The sequence below is a fragment of the Rousettus aegyptiacus genome, unplaced genomic scaffold (genome assembly GCF_014176215.1).
Source record: "Rousettus aegyptiacus isolate mRouAeg1 unplaced genomic scaffold, mRouAeg1.p scaffold_m13_p_4, whole genome shotgun sequence".
Classification (NCBI taxonomy): Eukaryota; Metazoa; Chordata; class Mammalia; order Chiroptera; family Pteropodidae; genus Rousettus; species Rousettus aegyptiacus.
In genome coordinates this window covers 159,801,238-159,819,727 of record NW_023416307.1, presented here as the reverse complement: position 1 = coordinate 159,819,727, position 18,490 = coordinate 159,801,238, and the positions used below count along the sequence as shown (strand labels likewise).

The window sequence follows — 18,490 nt, the reverse complement described above, 5'->3', positions numbered from 1 at the left end:
TGAGCTGAGGGGAAGATGGAACTTGAGAAATCCCCGGAGCGTGCTGATGCCTTTGCTTGGCAAGCATTCATCGTTCTTCCTGAGTGTAAAACTACAGATCTCTTTCTGTATTGTAGAGTGTGTGTGTGTGTGTGTGTGTGTGTGTGTGCGCGTGTGTGTGTGTGTTTGTTTTAAATGCTGATCATGGTTATGTTGGGGTAAAATTAATTTTTTTTGCGGGACAAAAAGAGAACCAAAAAGAAAAGCGAAAGAAATAGAGGTCCGTACCAATTTGGGTCTTACGGGATGTCTTTGCTAAGTCAGGGTCAAGATGAAATTTAAAAATGAAACATGTTTAAAAGTGCTATCGGTAGAGTGAAACCATTTATTTTAATGCCATCGACCGTGATGGCAATCTCGTATGTAAGAAAATGAGAGTTTCATAGGTGTTTTTCCAGATACTGTAGTGTTGACATGGCTGGTATCTAAAACAGTTCCTAACACAATATGTCAAGAAAATGGCAAGTCAATCTTCTTGAAAATAAAGAAAATAACCCACGGCAGATCATCTCGCTCTCACCTGCAAACTGAGGACCTGCGGCAGGATTTAGATGAGTATCGAAGGCTGGGTCTTCCCAGCCCGGGGGAGGCTGGTCCACCTCTGCTCTGGGCTGTCCGCCACACGGGAGCAGGGGCCGCGAGAGGCGCTGTTCAAGGCCGGGACCCTGGAGGGGGCTCAGGACCCGGCAGGCAGGTCTAGCCGCAAGAAGCCGTTACCCCAAGCGGAGCCCACGGAGCCCCTGTTCTCTGAAGAGGCAGCAAAGGGGAAGGAGACGGGGTGGAAGAATTGCAGTTAGCTGGCTGGATGGTTGGTTTAATGAATGCTCCTCTCTTGTGAGTGATGGAGCGGAAACAACCCTGCCTGGCTTTAGGCGCTAACGATGAGTGAATGTCCCCACGTGCTCCCACGGTATTTAGCCGAGACTAACAACGGGGTGGTCACCGTATGAATTAACGTATTTACGTATGTGTTTTCTCTCTCACCGGTCCGCACCCTCACTCATCATCCAGCGGTCGTTTGCAGTGCAGCTGTTATGAGCCGGGTCGTGGGGACAGGTTGGTGGGATTTAGGCCCCCACGCTCACCAACTTTGGTCAGAAGCAGAAGAAAGTGAACCAGGAACTAAGCAGAAGGCATGGCTGGCGAGCGCCTTGCTCACGGCGCGGCAGGGACCGGCGGGGGCTGACGCGGGTGCCGTTCGGCTGGTGCACCGGAGGCGCTCTCCGCAGCGACATCTGAGAGGAGGCCAGCGTAGTGGGGGGCAGCGAAGCGAGGACAGGTGGGCGTGTCCTCGATCGGCCACGTGTTCCGCTGCGCGACATTCTGCTACCATCCTGCGGTTAGCTTACTCGCCGTAGTGATCAAGTGAAGTTTTCCAGTAAAATCGATCGGACTCTAGTCAAGCCTACGTTCCTCTGATTTTCTGCAGGGAGGAGGAAGTGACGCTGAGCCGTTCTTTGTCACTGCAGTGACATGAAACAGAGTTTGAGTGGACACCTTTGTTTTCAGAGCAGAAAGCCATTAACAGCTCCTTGGGATTACTGTGTTTATGACACTTGTAAATTGATTTACAGCGTGAGCCCTCGGCAGGGACCGAGCGAAGCCTTTCAGTTTGCTTTGTTTCTCCTTTCTGTGCTTGGAGGTGCCTAGTGATTCCCATCGAGGGGGCTGGTGGGGACTTCCTCCCCTGAGCCCCAGCTCCTGAGTGGGGGAACCATTCACCCTGCCTGACAGTCGGGCCCTGGAGGCCAGAGGGCTGCGCAGCCCCCCCCCCCACGCCCCGTGCAGGCGCTGGCTCGCCGCAGCCCGCGGTGCGAGGGAGGAAGTGCCGAGTGACGGCCCCTTCCCGGGTGCTCGCCCAGGTCCCTCTGTGACCTTTGCAACTGCTCTTGGACCTCAGGGCTGCGTGTCCCTCCCCGCCCACTGTGATAGACGCTGCTGGTCTGTTTCAGCCTCCCCGACGAGAAAAGTGTGTTAGAGCACTCACAAGGTCCATTCTGATTTCTAGACCTCACAGCGGTGGAGATGAGGAACGTGGTTTCTTCGAGGGCGGGAGAGGGTGGCGGGAAGGCCAGCAGGTGCCGCTCGGCTGGTGGTCCGTGTGGGTCTCCTGAGGAGGTGGCGGGGCCTGGGCAGGTCAGGGCAGGTCAGGGCAGGTCAGGGCGGTGGCAGAGGCAGGGCCGTGGCAGGCCTGTGAGGCGGGGATCGGGACCCGCTGTCGTCTCTGGGTGGCTCTGGGTGGCCTCGTGTCCCCTTAGGCATTGGACCCGCACACGCTCGTGAAGGATCGTCGGCAGAAAAGGCCGAGCACATGGAGGACACTTCGCGGGCAGAGTAAGGTGTCCTGAGCCAGCCGCGCCTGAGGCTGCCTGGGGCCGTCCGCCACTCCAGCCGGGTCCTGCCCCTTCTCAGTGACGCAGGGATCGCTTAGGTTTGAGTGTGGCCACACGAGTGTGCGTTGTGTCGTTTGCTCAGTGAAAGGAGGCATGCTCACGAGGACCGGCAGAGCCTCACGCCCCCCGCCCAGAGCACAGGGCAGCGCTGGCAGGAGGCGGGTGGCCTCCGGAGCTCCCCAGGGCCCCCTGGACCTGCGGCGAAGCCCTTCCTTTTCTGCTCAGTGCAGACGCGTGGGGTGTGTGCATGCCGGATGGCCCGAGGGGACCGTGCAGCCTTGACCCACCCGATGCCTCTACCTTGTCGCGCGCTTTGCTACTGGAGTGGAAAGCAGACTCCAGTGGAAACGTAACAACATCGAAGCGCAGCTGTTGGGCTGCAGGTCGCCTGCAGCTCCTCCGGGGGCGGCGCTCTCACGGCCGGCGGCCGCCGGCTCCCGGCCAGGACTGCAGAGGGTGACGGGGCAGCGGCTCTCGTCCCCAGCAGGCTAGGACCCTCTAGACTGAGCAGGTGTGACAACAACACATGGGTCCCCCTGAGGCCTAGGCTGAGCGCTCCCTCTGTGGGCCGAGGGCCGGGCAGGCGTAGGAGCGAGGGCACGGCTGCTCGGCGGGGCCCCGGGCGGTGGCGTCGCGGAGCTGTGGCCCCGGGCAGTGAGGAGGGCTGAAGGCTTTCGGTCGGTCTGCCACGCTCCCAACGGAGCCCCAGGAGCCACTCGCCCGAGTCAGGAGATTCGTGAACTTGAGTCCGTCCTCACTTACGTGGCCATCTGGAGTTTTCACTCTGTATTTCAGGGCAGGGCGTTGATTTGATCTGGAAACAGGGCTTCCTGAGCGTCACGGTTTTGAAACCCTTTGTCCTCACCAAGAGAGGACAGACAGCTCTTTAACCAGATCCACGGGGCGCCCTTCAGAAAACCAGCACCGACCATTCACGGAGCAGGATGGTGATGAGCAACATGTGACCATCAACGACGAAGTCACATGACTGCTCTCGAAGTGCTTCAGACGGGGACGGGAAAGGACAGTTCAGAGGACAAGACATTGACGTTCTCTTCCGACTTTTCGCCTTCGACGCAGCTGACCGGTCCGCTGCCCCGACCTCGCCCCGACGTGTGTTACTCGGTTTTGGCAGTTGGGCGACTTTCCGTTTTCCACAACGAACACCGTCTTCTGTCGCATTTTCTTCTGTCAATTAGAATAACTCATTACGCTAGGAAAGTGGGTGTCAGTTAACATAATGACACATTTGAGAACATTGTTAATTATCAGTATAAGTTATTTGTCATTTTAATAATATTCTAAAGCACATGATGATCATTTTTTTTCTTTCCAATTTCCGTTTTACAGATGGGTCAAGTGAGATCAGACAAAGTAGAATAATGCCATTACTCTAATTCAGGAGCAAAGATTTGCTTTTTGGTGGGGGAGTATTTTCCATCATGATCAATGTAACTTTTCAGACCTTCAAAATTATAAAATAAAACAGCAAAACCGCAGCATTCATTACTGCTTTACATTTGACCTACTTTCTACACACGGGAAAGGCGCTGGCCACCACCCCTTCAGAAGCACCTAGAGGTGAAAAACGAAAAGCCAAATACTTGGAATTAAATATAAAATTAATGGCTTCTTTGACTCTATAATTATTCATTTTTTTCACCAGTTCTAAATGAATACAGTAATTGATCTTTATGGAAAACAAAAAGTTAGAGACCTGAAAAATTAACTTTTGCATTTTGGAGAAACGTATTTTTAAGAACGCATTATCAGTGTTGTTTAAACATCTCTTATCACAGTGTTTCAGAAGAATTGGGATTGTGAGCAGAAGTCGGGGGAAGCCAGTGCCTCGGCCTTTCCTCTGGTGCCCAGGACCCGGGCGCGAGCAGAGCGTCTGCTTCGGCAGAGCTCTGGGTGCCATTTCCTCCTGCTCGAATGTCCCAAATTCGTCAATTACAGTTACGGTGGCGGGCTCTTACCCGTTCGTCCTTCATTTTTCTGTCCCTGCATCTCACTATTCCCCTCCTATGAGTTGGTAACTGTGGATATGAGAAGTCGTTTTGCCGGAAGGAACAAAGCGTGAATGTGCGATGCGCCGTAAGTGCCTCGATGGGATTAGATGCCTGGAAGGACCGAGAACGAGCCGCCTTGTTCTGGAGCGGGCGGGGGGCACTGTCAGGCCAGCGGCGACATCGGCGGGTCCCGGGGCACCTTCCGGGGGCAGCTCCTCTGCCTGGAAAACGTGATTTATTGCAGCGGTTTGTGGCTGACAACATAACACATGTCACCTGTTCCTGAGACAAAGAGGAAACACTCCTTATACACGTGAGAACAGTCTCATCACGAGGAAGGTTATTGCCAACAGGATGAATGTATCTAGTTTCTAGGACGTGACACGTTAGTGCGTGAGCCTGGCGCCTGTGTGACTCTGTTTCTCTCTCGAACTTCCAGGTCGACCGCGTCCTCCATCGGCTGTAAAGTGGACAGAGGAGGAGACGTTCGCTTCATCCCCATGGGACCCTTTGGAAGGGTCATGGCGAGGCTGGCAGGCAGGGGACACTCCGTCCTGGCTCTGGCTTTCTTCCTGGTCCAGCTGTCCGCGGCCACCGAGATCCCACCCTCAGGTATGGAGGCCGCGCTCGGTACCTGCCCTTCGGGGTTTCACACCTGCCTTTTGATTTTAAGAGCAACACCTGTCAATCGAGGATGTCTTTTTCTACCATCTTTTCTATGTTTTCCAGCAATCTGTCTTCAGAATTACCCTTTGCCTTTTTCAGTGTTTCGATGACGTATTTTGGCTGCTTGCTGTAATGCTTCTCCATCTAAGGCTTTTAGGTGCATGACGAGAAAAGAAACCTCTAGATCGGGTGAATTTTGCTATGTGACAGTCTACAGTGTTACCGACAGCTGTTACCCATGTATACTCAGCTTAGTTTGTTTTAGGGACAATTATGATTTAGGAATTACCAGTTTTTAACCAGTTATGACAAAAAAGGAAATGCATAAACTCAGTTTTTTTTCTTTAAAATGATCATATATTTAAGAATGAAAACTATGAATCAGGAAAATATTGAAAGCCATTTTTATCACGTGCGACTAAAACTGTAAGATGGCGTCAGCTGGAAACTTAGAGCACTCTATAGTATAAATTCATATCGAGAGATTAGTCATTTTCCGGAACTACACAACTCAGCATATGTTGGTAAAAATGAAGGCAGAATTCTTAAAATCGTAAATTAGTTTGAACAGTTTATAGAAATTAAAAGTTCAAAAAATAACATGCCTGATAACACAGTTTACGTAATAAGTATGTCGACTGCGTAGTGCAGAGATTCGGGGTCTTTCTCTCGGGCTGTAAGCACATGGGACAGAAAGGGCCTCGGGGGGTTGCAGGGACACTTGGTCCCTGTGGCTCGTGTCGCCACTCTGCCTTGTCCGTCCACGGTCGGGACTGAGAGCCCGCGAGGTGCGGCCCGTTCGGCGGACTCTTCGCGCTGGACACTCGTGGCCTTAGGGAGGTGGGAACATGGAACTGAGCCGTTTCCTGCGGAAACTCAGTCCGGACGTGAGAAGAGGGAGTCGCTCTGACTGGGAATATAATGTGTTTTAAAACCGTTTGCTGAGGGCCACCTTAAATTTCGTGAGACAGCAGTTCACACCACACCTGCAGGTCGCTGACCCCAGGTAAGAGCCCTTCTCCACTCACCTCGACGGCCAAGTTTCTGCATCCGTATCCCGCTTCTTAAGGAACCCTGTTCTTACGGGGGTCACCTGTCCTACAGGTGGGCAGGTTTAAGTTCTCCTGGAGCCAGGCTGAAAGCGCTTAGCCCTACACGAGTGTACCAGCCCAGTTGTTGAAATTCCAGCCGAGAGCCTGAGATGATTCATCTTCAGTACGCAGTGCCAAAGCAGGAGCAGGGCGTTTGGGGACCCCTGTGGCAAGGGCGTCAGCGGTTTGCGTTTCCCCCAGGAGCCCCGGGCGGTGGGCGGATGGGCACTGGGCTCCCCGGCTGAGGCCCGACCGGGCTTCCTGAGCCCCTGCTCTTCTCCATCGTCCCCGGGCAGCCCGCCGCGGGGCGGGGCGGGAGAGTGTGTGTGCGTCCGCGGACGCGTCGTCGTTCGGGTCATCTCGGCCGCCTGTGCGTTTTTGTGCTGTGCCGTCCTTCGACAACCATTGTTATAAAATATTAATGACGTGTTTTCAGCACGACTGAATAGTATCCATTTATTTCAGCCCTCTAGAGCAGTCGCGAGCAAATGCCACCGAAGCAGGTATTCGGTTGGAATGTCAACGAGTTTAGTGTCTCTGTAATTGGCCTAATTACGGAGGAAAGGATTTATAATAACCTTATAAACACCCGAAGGTTATTAGCGCCATTCCCTGCGTAGGTAGTTACTGCTGAGCCGTTACAACCTGAGCAAGTTTAAGAAAGAATAATGCTCTGATAAACAGGGTGTTCGCAGGTCCGCAGCCGACTTCTCAGGGGCTGTCACTGTTGCACACCGTCCCTCACCATTGATAACTGTAGTAGAATTTAAATTATACGAATTTGCAATGACCTCAGGACCAGCTCTCCTGAGAAGCAGCGGCAATCAGCAGGTCCATGTCAGTGGAGTTACGAATACCTTTTGCATGTCATTAAAATATTTAGGAATGTGCCACGGAGCAAGGCTGAGCTTGGGCTAACGTCCCTAAGCCAGGAATCCTCAGCGACCAGATTTCGTTAGGAAAGAGCAAAGAAAGCAGAATCTTGGAACTGGAGGTGGCTGAGCTGCCATTCGCGCGAGGTCCGTGGCCCCCCGCTCGGGCAGGGGGTGCGGAGGGCAGCGCGCGGGCGCAGGCCTCTCAGCGCGGCTCGGCGGCCTCGCTTTTCCCCGGGTCGGCACGTGCACCGATGCGGCAGACGCGGTGGTGGCAGGTGCCACCCCGGCACCCGTCAGCGTCGGCTCTCGGGGGGTTCTCCCCGGCCGTAGGCCCGCCGTGAGACCAACGCCGAAGCAGGAGGGTTTTGCCGAGATTGTCCCGTCGTCGTGGTGGGCGTCACGGGCTTTGTTAGGCGTCTGTTCTTGTCACGCGCTTCCCAGCAGCCTGTGGGCCGAGGCAGGACACACCCGTGACGCAGTCCCCGGCGTGCGTGGGCCCTGTGACAGCCCTGCTCGTGGGCCGTGCCGTCGCCTCAGCCCAAGACGGCCCCGTGGCTGCCCAGCAGCACGGCCACACACACAGCGCGGTCACACCAATGGGCGCGTGGCAGACGCTCTCCTCAAGGTGACTCACGTGCGCCCATCACGTCCGGGTAAACACATGACACCACACGTCGTCCCTGACAAACGTGAGCGTTTCAGCAAACACCAGAATTGCAGAAAACTTGACAGCTTCCCAACATTTAAGTCGTTTTGGTCAGATCGGCGATGATGATAACGTGTGCATTTTGGATATCGCGTAATGAAATGTGTCCCTTGGGGGAAGATCTGCCTAACTCAGTGAACCAATATTTCTTTCCAAACGCTTATCGCATGATGTGCGCGATTACGCGTGGATTAGAAAGAGCCCACGGGGAGGACGTTCTGATGTGACGACGTGAAGAGGCTGTTGATGTGGTTTGAGAGTCCACGTCGCCTCAAACAGTAGAAAGCTACCGGTCACCGAACGCGACACACAGTCCGGAAGGCCTCTCTGCGGCCGTCGGGGGGCGGGGAGCACCTCGCTCTGTTCCAGGCGCAGACGTGTGGACGGCTGGGTTTCCTTCGTCTCTTCAGGCAGAGCCCTGTGGCCACAGATCCGGTGCGGAGGCAGCGAGGACCCCTCTGCCTTCTCCCGAGGCAGTGAAGAGGGTGGCAGGGACGCGAAACGAGGCCACGGGTCTCCCCGTACGTAGTGTTTTTGAGGAAATAACTTACTTAACACGTGATAGGATGATGTTACGTGGATCAGTAAACGAGCATTTTAAATAATTCCGTTTTTAATTTCTAACGCGATAAGCGTTGTCAGCTACCGCCCCAGTGAGCAAAGAGCTTCGGGGCCTCCTGCGATTTTTAACACTGTCCGGTGACCCCAAGACCAAAAAGACCAAGAACAAGTTATCTAGCCCAAACCTGATTTCCCGCATGAGGGAACAGAGTGGGTCAGGGCCTAGGGCCGGGTCACAGGGTTTAGGACCCCGTTAGTAGCCGCTCCGGGGACTGTCACTCAGACCAGCCTCAGCGCCTGGCTGCACCTTGCTTTTCTCAAAGCAAATCTTCCGGTCCGTTTCCTGCCGCTGAGCCCTGGCCGCCTCCTCGTGCGCAAGCTCAGGCCCCTGCTCAGCCCAGAGCGGACGGCACCGGACTGAACGGGCCCGTGTCCCCTGACACTGCCGAGGGCTCCGCGACAGATCTGTACAAACATCGCGGTCTGTCCTGCTTCAGAACCTACTCCATTTGTATCTTCAGCGTTAGCACACTTAATGCATCAGTGGTGGTTTGTTTCAAATCCTACAGGAAGGAAAAAAAAATACTAGCCTCAAGCCCCAGGAGTTAAGTGGGAAAAAGATATGAAAGGAAGATTTAAAAGTGGGGAATGACAAGTAATAAACCAACTCACAGAAAAATATTTATTAACAAAAGCAATAAATGTAAATAAAAATGAAGAGGTTGCAGCCAACTAGTAAACATTTTAGTTAAAAAACAAAGAATATATAATTTTTTAAAATTTATCTTATTATTTATTTACACCTACAGCACATGGTCTTCCTAGGTGGTCTCCCATCCAAGTACTAACCAGGCCCGCCCCTGCTTAGCTTCCGAGATCAGACGGGATCAGGCTTGTTCAGGGTGGCATGGTTAGCGACAAAAACACTTTACTTATAGATGCTGCTGTTTGTTGTGGCGAAGACAGGGGAAATCATGGGATTCGCGTATCATTTGTACTAAATGCTCTGACAAGGGTCGGCATTTATCCAGAGCCATTACCGTTTGTGCCTGGGATCCTGTCATAAGTCACTGGTTCAACAGGGGAAAAGTCTGTGCTCACAGGTGTCTGTCGATGTTACGTTACCTGGAAAAAGAACACTGAAAAAAAATCCGTGTTCAATAAGGAGAAAATCGTTAAAGTACCACATAACAATGGAAAGAAATAATGTAAAATAGTAAATTAATTATAGTGTATTAGAAAACTATAATAAAAAAACAGTACTGTCAAAGTGACAAAGCTAAGTAAAAATGCATATACGCATCAACACAGACTAAATGCCAAAAATTTCAAAGTAGATATTTTAAAGTCATCGTGATTTTTCTTCTATTTTAAAAATTAGTATGTAATTCTAGATTTAAAGAAAAGGAACGTATATGACAATGTGAAATGATGGCAGTGACGTTTATTCCTCAGGATGAAATACATTTTGCAAAGAAGTCAGATTTGTTCTGTAATAGTCATTCTTTCGTAGTCCTTTTGCTCATCAATAAACAAAGCCCATTTAAAAGCATTTCTCTTATAGCTAAATTAACTTTGCCCTGTTTTTGAAGAGTGTGTTCTTCAAATGCATTTTTTAATATTTAGTTCAACAGGTTCCAACCATCACAAAACAGTCAAAAGTGCAAGTCGCCTTTCCCTTTGACGAATACTTCCAGATTGAATGTGAAGCTAAAGGGAATCCGGAACCCACGTGAGTATCCTCCAAACAACCCAGCTGTCGAAACGCGCAAAGTCCTTTTTCCTCCTTTGTGTTCCGACCGCGGATTATAAATCTACATGTGGTGGAAGGTGAGGGTTTCCACACGAATAACTGCTGTGTCTGAAAGATAAAGTTTGGAATCTTACATATGTTCCTCTACAAGTTGAAAATATTTTTGCCATAAAATAAATGGTCTTATATCAATAATTCGCGGAGGCTTGGGCACAGCAGTTCCTTAGCTTATGAGTGAACCCGGGAGCTGGAAATCAGGAGATTCTTCATGTTGCTTAGCGAACAGCAGCGTTTATTAAACCACACTTAGTACATTTTTAAATAGTATCCTACACATAGTGATTGTCGCATGACTTTAAAAGTGACGCAGATATTCAGTGAATAGGTCATTACTGATATTTTTAAGTCGTCATAGAAATATTTAGTCATCCCTGATGGCACAATGTTATCTGCACGGTAGTATTAAATGAGCGTCAAAGCCAACATTTATTGACTTGCTTGATTATTTTATATTCATTAAGAAGATACATATGTAATGAAAATGATGATTTGAAATTATATCCTGACTACCATCATTATTGCCTGATAATTTGATATTTTACAAATCTTTCATTGCAAATCATTGACATATAAAATTATCATTATATCTATCTTTTACCAATAGAATATATTCAGCATATACATAGATAGAATTATATAAAATGAAGAATTTAGCTAGTCAATGTGAATAAGTATCATAATCAACATTATCATATATATTAATATTATATAACTGACATATTATTTCAAAAGATAATACCATGCAGTCATCAGAGATGATTATCAAATGTGTTTATCATGTTAATATTCACTATTGAGTTTAATTATGAAATACTACCAGCATTTTCAGTAAATCTGGAAATAAGATACCTGCTATTAACACTAGTTAATAGCAGGTATTTTTCTAGAGCCATGTCTAATATAATTATGTAAAAAATACTGTAAATATTGAGAAAATATGATTAATAATAATTTGATGATTACAAAATTTGACATTCTACTTGAAAACCCAAGAAAATTCACTAGACAAAAATAAGCTTTTATAAAACATCACATTAAGTGGTCAATTATAAATAAATATATTTTTTTACAAGCCTAAATAGATGCCCCTACAAAGCAGTTAAAAAATAATTAGACAACAAGAAGAAAATATCTCAACAGAACAGTAAAAGAAACGAATCGAGCAATCTCAATGGTTAGTGGCAGCAAGGTCAACAAAAACGATATCAAAAAATATTGGTAACATAATTAGTAATAGTTACAGTAGTAACAAGTACAGTGTGCGATGTAAACTGGGGTGTCTACGAAATTCCATGTAGCATCATAAAAGATTTGGAGGCGTGAGAAGGTACACCGCATCGCCGAGTGGGAAAGTTTCATGCTGCCTGCGTGGAGCAGTGTCGGGAGATACGCTGGAATTTAAAAGAATAGATTCCATGTGTTCGTTTGGAAATAAAACCAGCGAAAACGTGAGAGAGAGGGAGAGAGAGAGAGAGTAGAGGAAGCTGTTGGGGGAGAAGGCCAGATGACCCTAACAAAAAGGTGTCCTGTTGAAGGAGTAACGGGATAGGTCTCTGTGAGAACGCAGGGTCCCAAAGACCCCCAGATTCACACAGGTGCTCTATATATTAAACGCTGAATAACATCAGTGGGAAGGCGTTGCCTGTCTGTTAGACGGATATACAGTTCAAAAAGGCACTTACAGCCTTGTCCACAGCACTCACGGACCCACCGGCGTGGGGAGAACCGTGCGCTTCATGTGATACAAGTCTGCCACCTACGTCAAAACCTGTACAAATGTTCTCGTTATTGGCGTGCCAGTCTCACGTCTAAGGAGTTGGCCCAAAATGCTATTTGGACAAGTAGCAAAAAACAAATGGGGATGGTTTATCACAGCGTCACACGTAAAAGGGAGAAAACAGAAATAGCAAAGTAACCTAAATAGTAACCACGAGACAGGACGTCATGTCTTTACCAGCACTGTAATAACTAAAGAAACTCACCTGGAAAAATTATATTTTAATGTGGTCTCAGATACCTAAGAATTGGATATTACCTTTCCAAATGGAAAAATTAAAAAAAAATAACTCTAACTTAAAAAGAACAGAATGAAGCCACTTCAATGCTTAAGCTCTTTGTTATCAGCTTTTTCAGGCTTACGTTTTAGTCAGTTGAGACTGTTTAACGACAACACTGCAGGCCGGAGGACTGGAGCAGGGGACTGGAGCAGGGGACTTTAGCAGGGGACTTTCACTGCACTATGAGTTCCTCGCAGTTCCAGAGGCCGCGAGTCCAAGGCCAAGGTGCCTGCAGGTTGGGCGTCTGGCGAGGCCGCTTCCTGGGTCCTGGCTGGCCATCCTCGCGCTGTGTCCCCACGTTGACAGGGCAGTAACTCATGCGTGAGATTCCACCCGTGAGCTAATGGCCCCCAAGGGCTCTGCCTCCTGACACCAGCCCCTGGGGGTTCAGCTTCAACAGGCTAATTCTGGGGGACACAAAATTCAGTCCGTAGCAGCTTGTGAGGATCCTTCTGACCCGCGTTTGTCTTCCGCATGAATGTGCTTTACCATGAACCATCTCCGTCGTTCCTGTGCGCGCGTGTCTAAATGTTTTCACAGGCCTGATGGTTCTTCAGTTCAGCTGAGCTTATCTTACAGGTTCACGTGGACAAAGGACGACAAGCCCTTCCACCTCTCCGACCCCCAGATCACTGTCTCCAACAACTCGGGGACCTTCAGGATCTCAAACAACGGGCACGTGTCTCACTTCCAAGGGAAGTACCGCTGCTTCGCCACCAACAAGCTGGGAGTCGCCATGTCGGAGGAGATAGAGTTCATCGTTCCGAGTGAGTGTTACGACGGGGGTTTCGTTGCTCTTGCGAAGTGTGAAGTAGAAGTTATACTGGGCACTAGTGCAGTCGCACGTTGTAATTCAGGCAGTTTATGTGCACCTTATATTTTATTTGTAAGGGAAGTTCTCTTCCGCGTCTCGATACTGAGAAGCGGATGACCGTGAAGGCAGCATCATTTAGCTGCGTTTCAGTAACCGAGGCTAAAAGTACCTTCGCCTCGTAGGATGAGAGCTAAGTACATCGCATTATTAGTTATGTTCGGCAAAGTCATGCTGCAGGATTGTCACCCCCGCCCGAGTTGACATAGGCTGTTCCTTGCTGTGGCCCAGGCAGCTCCTCGGGGCAGCTGTTCCCCACGCGGCCTCCTCTGCGGGCCAAGCTGATAGAGACTCGTCATCATGCGGCTGCGCCATGGGACACTCGTGCCCCCTTGGGCAGAGTCTGGGGCAGAGAGCATGAAAGTTCGCTTCCAAGGAGAAGTTACACCGGTGACTTCTTCTCTTAGTTTAGTTGGTGGCACAAAGCAACTGGACAGCCCCGTCTAGCTTCAACAGCAGAGTCACCCCGGGGGCAGCTCTCGTAACTGGCACACCTTCGCGAGTTGTTCACAGGCAGTGACGTTCACGCTGCGAACGACTTTACTGTTAAGGTTCCCTTTATCGATAATGATCATCAAGCGAGGGTCTCGGTCGTGGCCGCATCGGCCTCTGTGCACAGGACGTGCACTTACTCTCCCTGATCAGGATGTTTCCAGCCTCGCACGGTTCTGACCAAAGGCTTTGCAGGGGACCCTCACACTTAAAGCTGCCGCGAGCCACCGTTTGCTGGCTTCTTGCCGAGTTCTAGACACTCAGAGGCTCAGAGGAAGTCGTAGACCCTGTGGGATGTGGAGGAAGGGTCCGCAGACACTTCTGAAAACAAGTTGTGAGAAAGACGTGCCTCCTCCTGAAAGCTGGGACGGGGTTTGGGGTCAAACTGTTCTAAACTCCTCCTATTATTGTAGAGGATAATAGAGATCAAATTAAGACTCTACAAGTAAACAGTGCAATTTAAAATTTATATAGCAATGACTCTAAGAGTATAGAAAAATATGGACGGTTATCAGACTGTGGTGTGAGGGAGAGGAAGAGAAAGTAACAAAGGAGAGAAATAAAAGAAAACGTGAGATAAGCAGAAAGAAAAAATGGAGATAAATCCAAATATATATCACCAACTGAAGATGAACGTAGAGACCCAATGCTCCGAATGAATAAAAAAGCCATAAGCTCTTCACAACAGAGCACGTCTAAATCCCAAGTGTCAGCGTTGCTGAAACGGAAGGAGGGAAACGGCATCCAGCTACACGCTACGTAAGGAAGCAGGGACGGCTCTGTAAATGTCAGCCACAGCAGACGTGAAAAGGCGTCCTGGCGCTGAATTCACTGGGCCACAGGATATTAAATCGTGTGAAGCAGAAACGCGAAGCACATGGAGAAGCAGACCGTGAGGGAGGTGGTCACAATTCGCTTTCCTGACCCGGTAGCTGAAGCAGACATCGTCGGTAAGCACTTGGAAGCTTGTCACGTGGACACTTGTCACAAGCTCCAGCTGGTGACCGTGCGAGACCATGGCGCCCAAAACCGCGGAATGCATTTTTTCCAATATTTGATCACAAATGAGCTGTGCAGAAAATGTGGCCATATGAGACCACGTTCAAAATCAATATAATGAAAACCAAAACAGTCTTCTATCTTTGCAAATTAACAAACATGTTTCTAAGTAACTCACAGGTCAAATGAGAAACGCCAAAGGGAAGTGGAGTGTATTTTGAAGTGACACTAGTAGCAATTCTACAAAACCAAACAAGCGTGAAGCAGCTAAGACATTACGTAGAGAGATATTTTTAACTTAAGAACTTTTATTGGAAAAGGAGGATGACAGTGAGGCAAGCTCTCTAGGTGACATAATGTTAAGATGAAACCGAATGAGCTAATTTAAGGCAACAGGATAAACTCGGAGAAAGCAGAGTGGAGGGCGAAAAAACACAGACACAAAAAATAAGTCCAACAAACAGATGCAAAACCTTTGCAGTTGAAAAGTGTTTTAAAGAGATCTGCATAATGGAAAAAATACAATTTTTGTGGATTGGAAGACTCAGAAAAGCTAAACTGTCAATTCTCCAAGTCGATATACAGAATAATTAAATAAATCACTGCAGGTTGTTGTCTGTCTGTGAATTGTGACCAAGTGACTGACAAGTGTATCTGGGGAACAATGGGCCAAATCTGGTGGAATCCCTTGAAGAACGAGAACAGGTCAGCAGCCCTTGTCTTTGTCGGGTGACCCCGCTCAGCCAGCCAGGTGACCTCGGAGCAGGCTGGCGACCCCAGAAACAAGCCCTGCGTGTCTGCAAACGGTTTCAAAGAGCTGGCCGCGTCTCCCTCCCCCCTTTTTCTTTTTTTTTTTCAAGCTAAATGGTGTGGAAAAACCGATGTTCCCGTAGAGAAACCTGTCTCTGGAGCCTCCCTCGCCTCCTGGAACAGATTCCTCCAGGTGGTTCAAGACTTAACTGGGGGAGCGAAAGGCTCTTAGGTTAGGAGGAGACTGGACGGGGCCTTCGCGCCTGGGCGGGGAGACGCCGACACCAGACACGGCGAAGGCCGTCGGGAGGGCCGCGGAAGAGGCGTCTGACCAGTCAATGTTCAGACCTTCTTTTCTTCAAAAGAGCCCAGGAGAACATGAGCAGATGCATCACAGCCCAGGCAAAATCCTTGCAAATGAATATAATTAAATATAATGTTATGTATTTATAAATCATTTTACGCACCTCTAAGGGAAAAGTAAAACGAACAGACAAAAACGAAGGAGTAAATAGACACGAACTTGCACCTCCGACTGGGATCACCGGTAAAAATGCAAGCACGTGCTCGGCGTCACGAGAATCCAGAAGAGATACATTGTAACCTGAACGATGAAAGCATTCGATGTCACGAAATTGGGGCCTGTCTCAGGGCCCGAGTCTCGCCGGGCAGGCACACACGGCCGCCAGGACGCATTCGCTGCTGCGTCTGTGGGGGACGGGCCGTCACCCCCTCAGCTGAAGGCGGCTCACGTCCTCGTCCACACCCATGTCCCCAGTCCACGTGCCCAGGGATATCTGTGGTGGCGCCATCTGCATTAAAAACATACTGGAAAAAACACGAGCTCCCCCACCCCCATAGTGGAATGAATAAACAAACTGGTTTATTCAGACGAGAAGCGCCACCAGCCGCGAACACCGGTGGCCTTAGGAGCGGGCCGGACAGTGGAAGCGAACCTCAGAATACCTTCAGGATGGTTTTGTTTTTATAACTTCAAAAGTCGACAAATGTAAAGTATCACGTAGGAGTACGACCTCATGTGGGGAAATGAGAATGCGGAACAGACTGGTGACAGCGCTGGCCTCCAGGGAACAGGGCGGCAGGTCATCGGGTGCGTCACGGTGACGCTTTTGCGTGGCGGGTGGCGGGTGAAGTGTTAGTTGTATTTCTTTCTTTTTCTTTACATTTGCTTCATATGTGGACTTTTTGTCTATATAAGTGTGATGCACACTGATTTGTCTCAGTGAGTGGCACTAGGTTATTAAGTGAGACACTGTAGCATAGCATTGGACAGGGCAGGGACATAAACTTGAAGTGGCCTCAGGAGTTCAAGTTTCAAGTGACAGTCAATAGGAAATTTTAATGAATCCTGGATCAGAAAGTATAACCACGAAAATTGTGGTGAGAATCAAGAAACTAGAACACTCAGTCTATCGATTTATCTGTCTACCTATCTGAAATAAATCAACTGAAATAAGGTGAGAGAGAGAGAGAAAGAGAGCGAGCGAGCGAGGCATTGGGGTGATCCTTAACCTGAATTCTAGTGGTTGCTATGGAAACACAAAGGCAAAGGCAGCTGCTCGACTTATTGCGGAGAAGGAAATGGCACGTTTTGGAATAAGATTCTGCAAATAAAGGATTTTTAAAAATATCTTCTCTCGTCGTCTGAGCAGACCACGTGAGGACACGAACGGCCGAGGGTGCTCTGGCAGGACCTGGCAGCTGGGGACGCGCGTGGGCTCCGGGCCATGCTGTGGTCAGTGCCCCATTTCTCTGCTGCCGTAGAAAGGAGCAAAATAAATCGGGTTTCTTAGGCACCACTTCCTGTCCCTCCTGAGATTACTTCATCACCGACGGCTTCCCACAGTCACCAGGTGTGCTGGCTTCCTCCACTGGGGTGGCTCCTTCGGGACGGTCTCCTGCAGCCATCCCCTGGGAGGGTCAGGTGGCAGAAGCAGTGTTGGTGGCATATGCTAATTCCTTCTGCTGATGGTCCACGGGGACTGGGTGTCCTTCCTCAGGGAGCATTCATGAGGAGCCTGTGACCAAAAGGCATTGTTGTTGCTCGGAAGTCCTAAGTGGGTTAATGGGGTGCTCTATGGGAAGTGGTTAGGGGGGTATTCCACAGGAAGTGGTTGGGGATATTCTATAGGAAGTGATTAGTGGGGTGCTCTACAGGAAGTGATTATGGGGTACACTATATGAAGTGGTTAGGGGGGCACTCTAAGGAAGTGGTTAATGGGGTACTCTAAGGAAGTGGTTAATGGGGTACTCTACAGGAGGTGCTTAGGGGGGTACTCTACAGGAAGTGAGAATCAAACCTCTCCACAGACGGAAACTGGTGGCATGGCAGAGAGCTCGGTGGCCTGCGTTGTGACCGTGATGCCAGGCGCACCCGGGCCTCAGCCGCCCGCTGGGCCAGCGCCGTGAACGGCTGATGTCAGAGGAGGCCGGCCTGGCCTTGGCGGGGACTTGCTAGAAGACCTCCGGCACCGTGGAGCCCATGGTGTGCCCCCCCCCACCCCCTGGGTCACCAAAACGCAGCTCAGTGACATTGTTTCCGGTGTTGGTGGAGAGACCATGAGATGAGCCAGCTATAGCAGCGCGGTTGCCACGTGGAAAAGGGACGTGACAGTTTACAGTTCACCCTGTGACGTGTGCACGTGTCCAGACCCGGCGATGCCAGCGCCAGTCCCCGAGACACATGTGTGCGGCGGTCAGTGGCGCGAGCTGCTTTTGAATGGAGTCCTGGCTTTCTCCGGACGAAGGTGGACGTCGCACCTGCCCTCGAGCTTATGGGATTAAACTGCATGCTCGCCTGCGATGCTGACGTGTGTTCTTTCTAGTGCAGCATCGGACTCGCTGAGGAATTTCAGAGTCAAAGAAGAAGACATAAAGAAACTTAGCAGATTAATGTCCTTTACAAGATCTATTCTCAGGCCTTCAATTATGGCGTGTATAAATGTGCCTCCGTTTGCAGGCATTAATTTCGTCTCCGGCTCAGCTATTCCGGAGACGCACAGCGTGTGATGACGTGTCCGGTAGACGCACCGACGTTACGTTACGTTGCGTTTTCATTGATGCCTTGGAAGCCGGTTGATTTGCAGGCTTGTGTTTTCAGAGTCGGGACTTACTCCTTGCGGGACGATTATGCTTCGATGGTGG

General features: G+C 49.7%; 1 protein-coding gene and 1 pseudogene across 3 annotated transcripts in view; one reads left to right on the top strand and one right to left on the bottom strand.

The window, feature by feature from the left end:
- Positions 1-18,490, top strand: part of CHL1 (cell adhesion molecule L1 like) — a 99,069-nt gene that overhangs the window by 39,797 nt on the left and 40,782 nt on the right. For all 3 annotated transcript variants that reach the window (XM_036219359.1, XM_016158112.2, XM_036219360.1), the window contains exons 2-4: positions 4,884-5,056; positions 9,970-10,075; positions 12,793-12,980. In XM_036219359.1, the coding sequence (XP_036075252.1) occupies positions 4,945-5,056; positions 9,970-10,075; positions 12,793-12,980 (406 nt within the window). In that variant the 5' untranslated portion in view covers positions 4,884-4,944. The remainder of the gene's footprint in view (positions 1-4,883; positions 5,057-9,969; positions 10,076-12,792; positions 12,981-18,490) is intronic.
- On the bottom strand, positions 9,144-9,262 carry LOC118601825 (annotated as a pseudogene).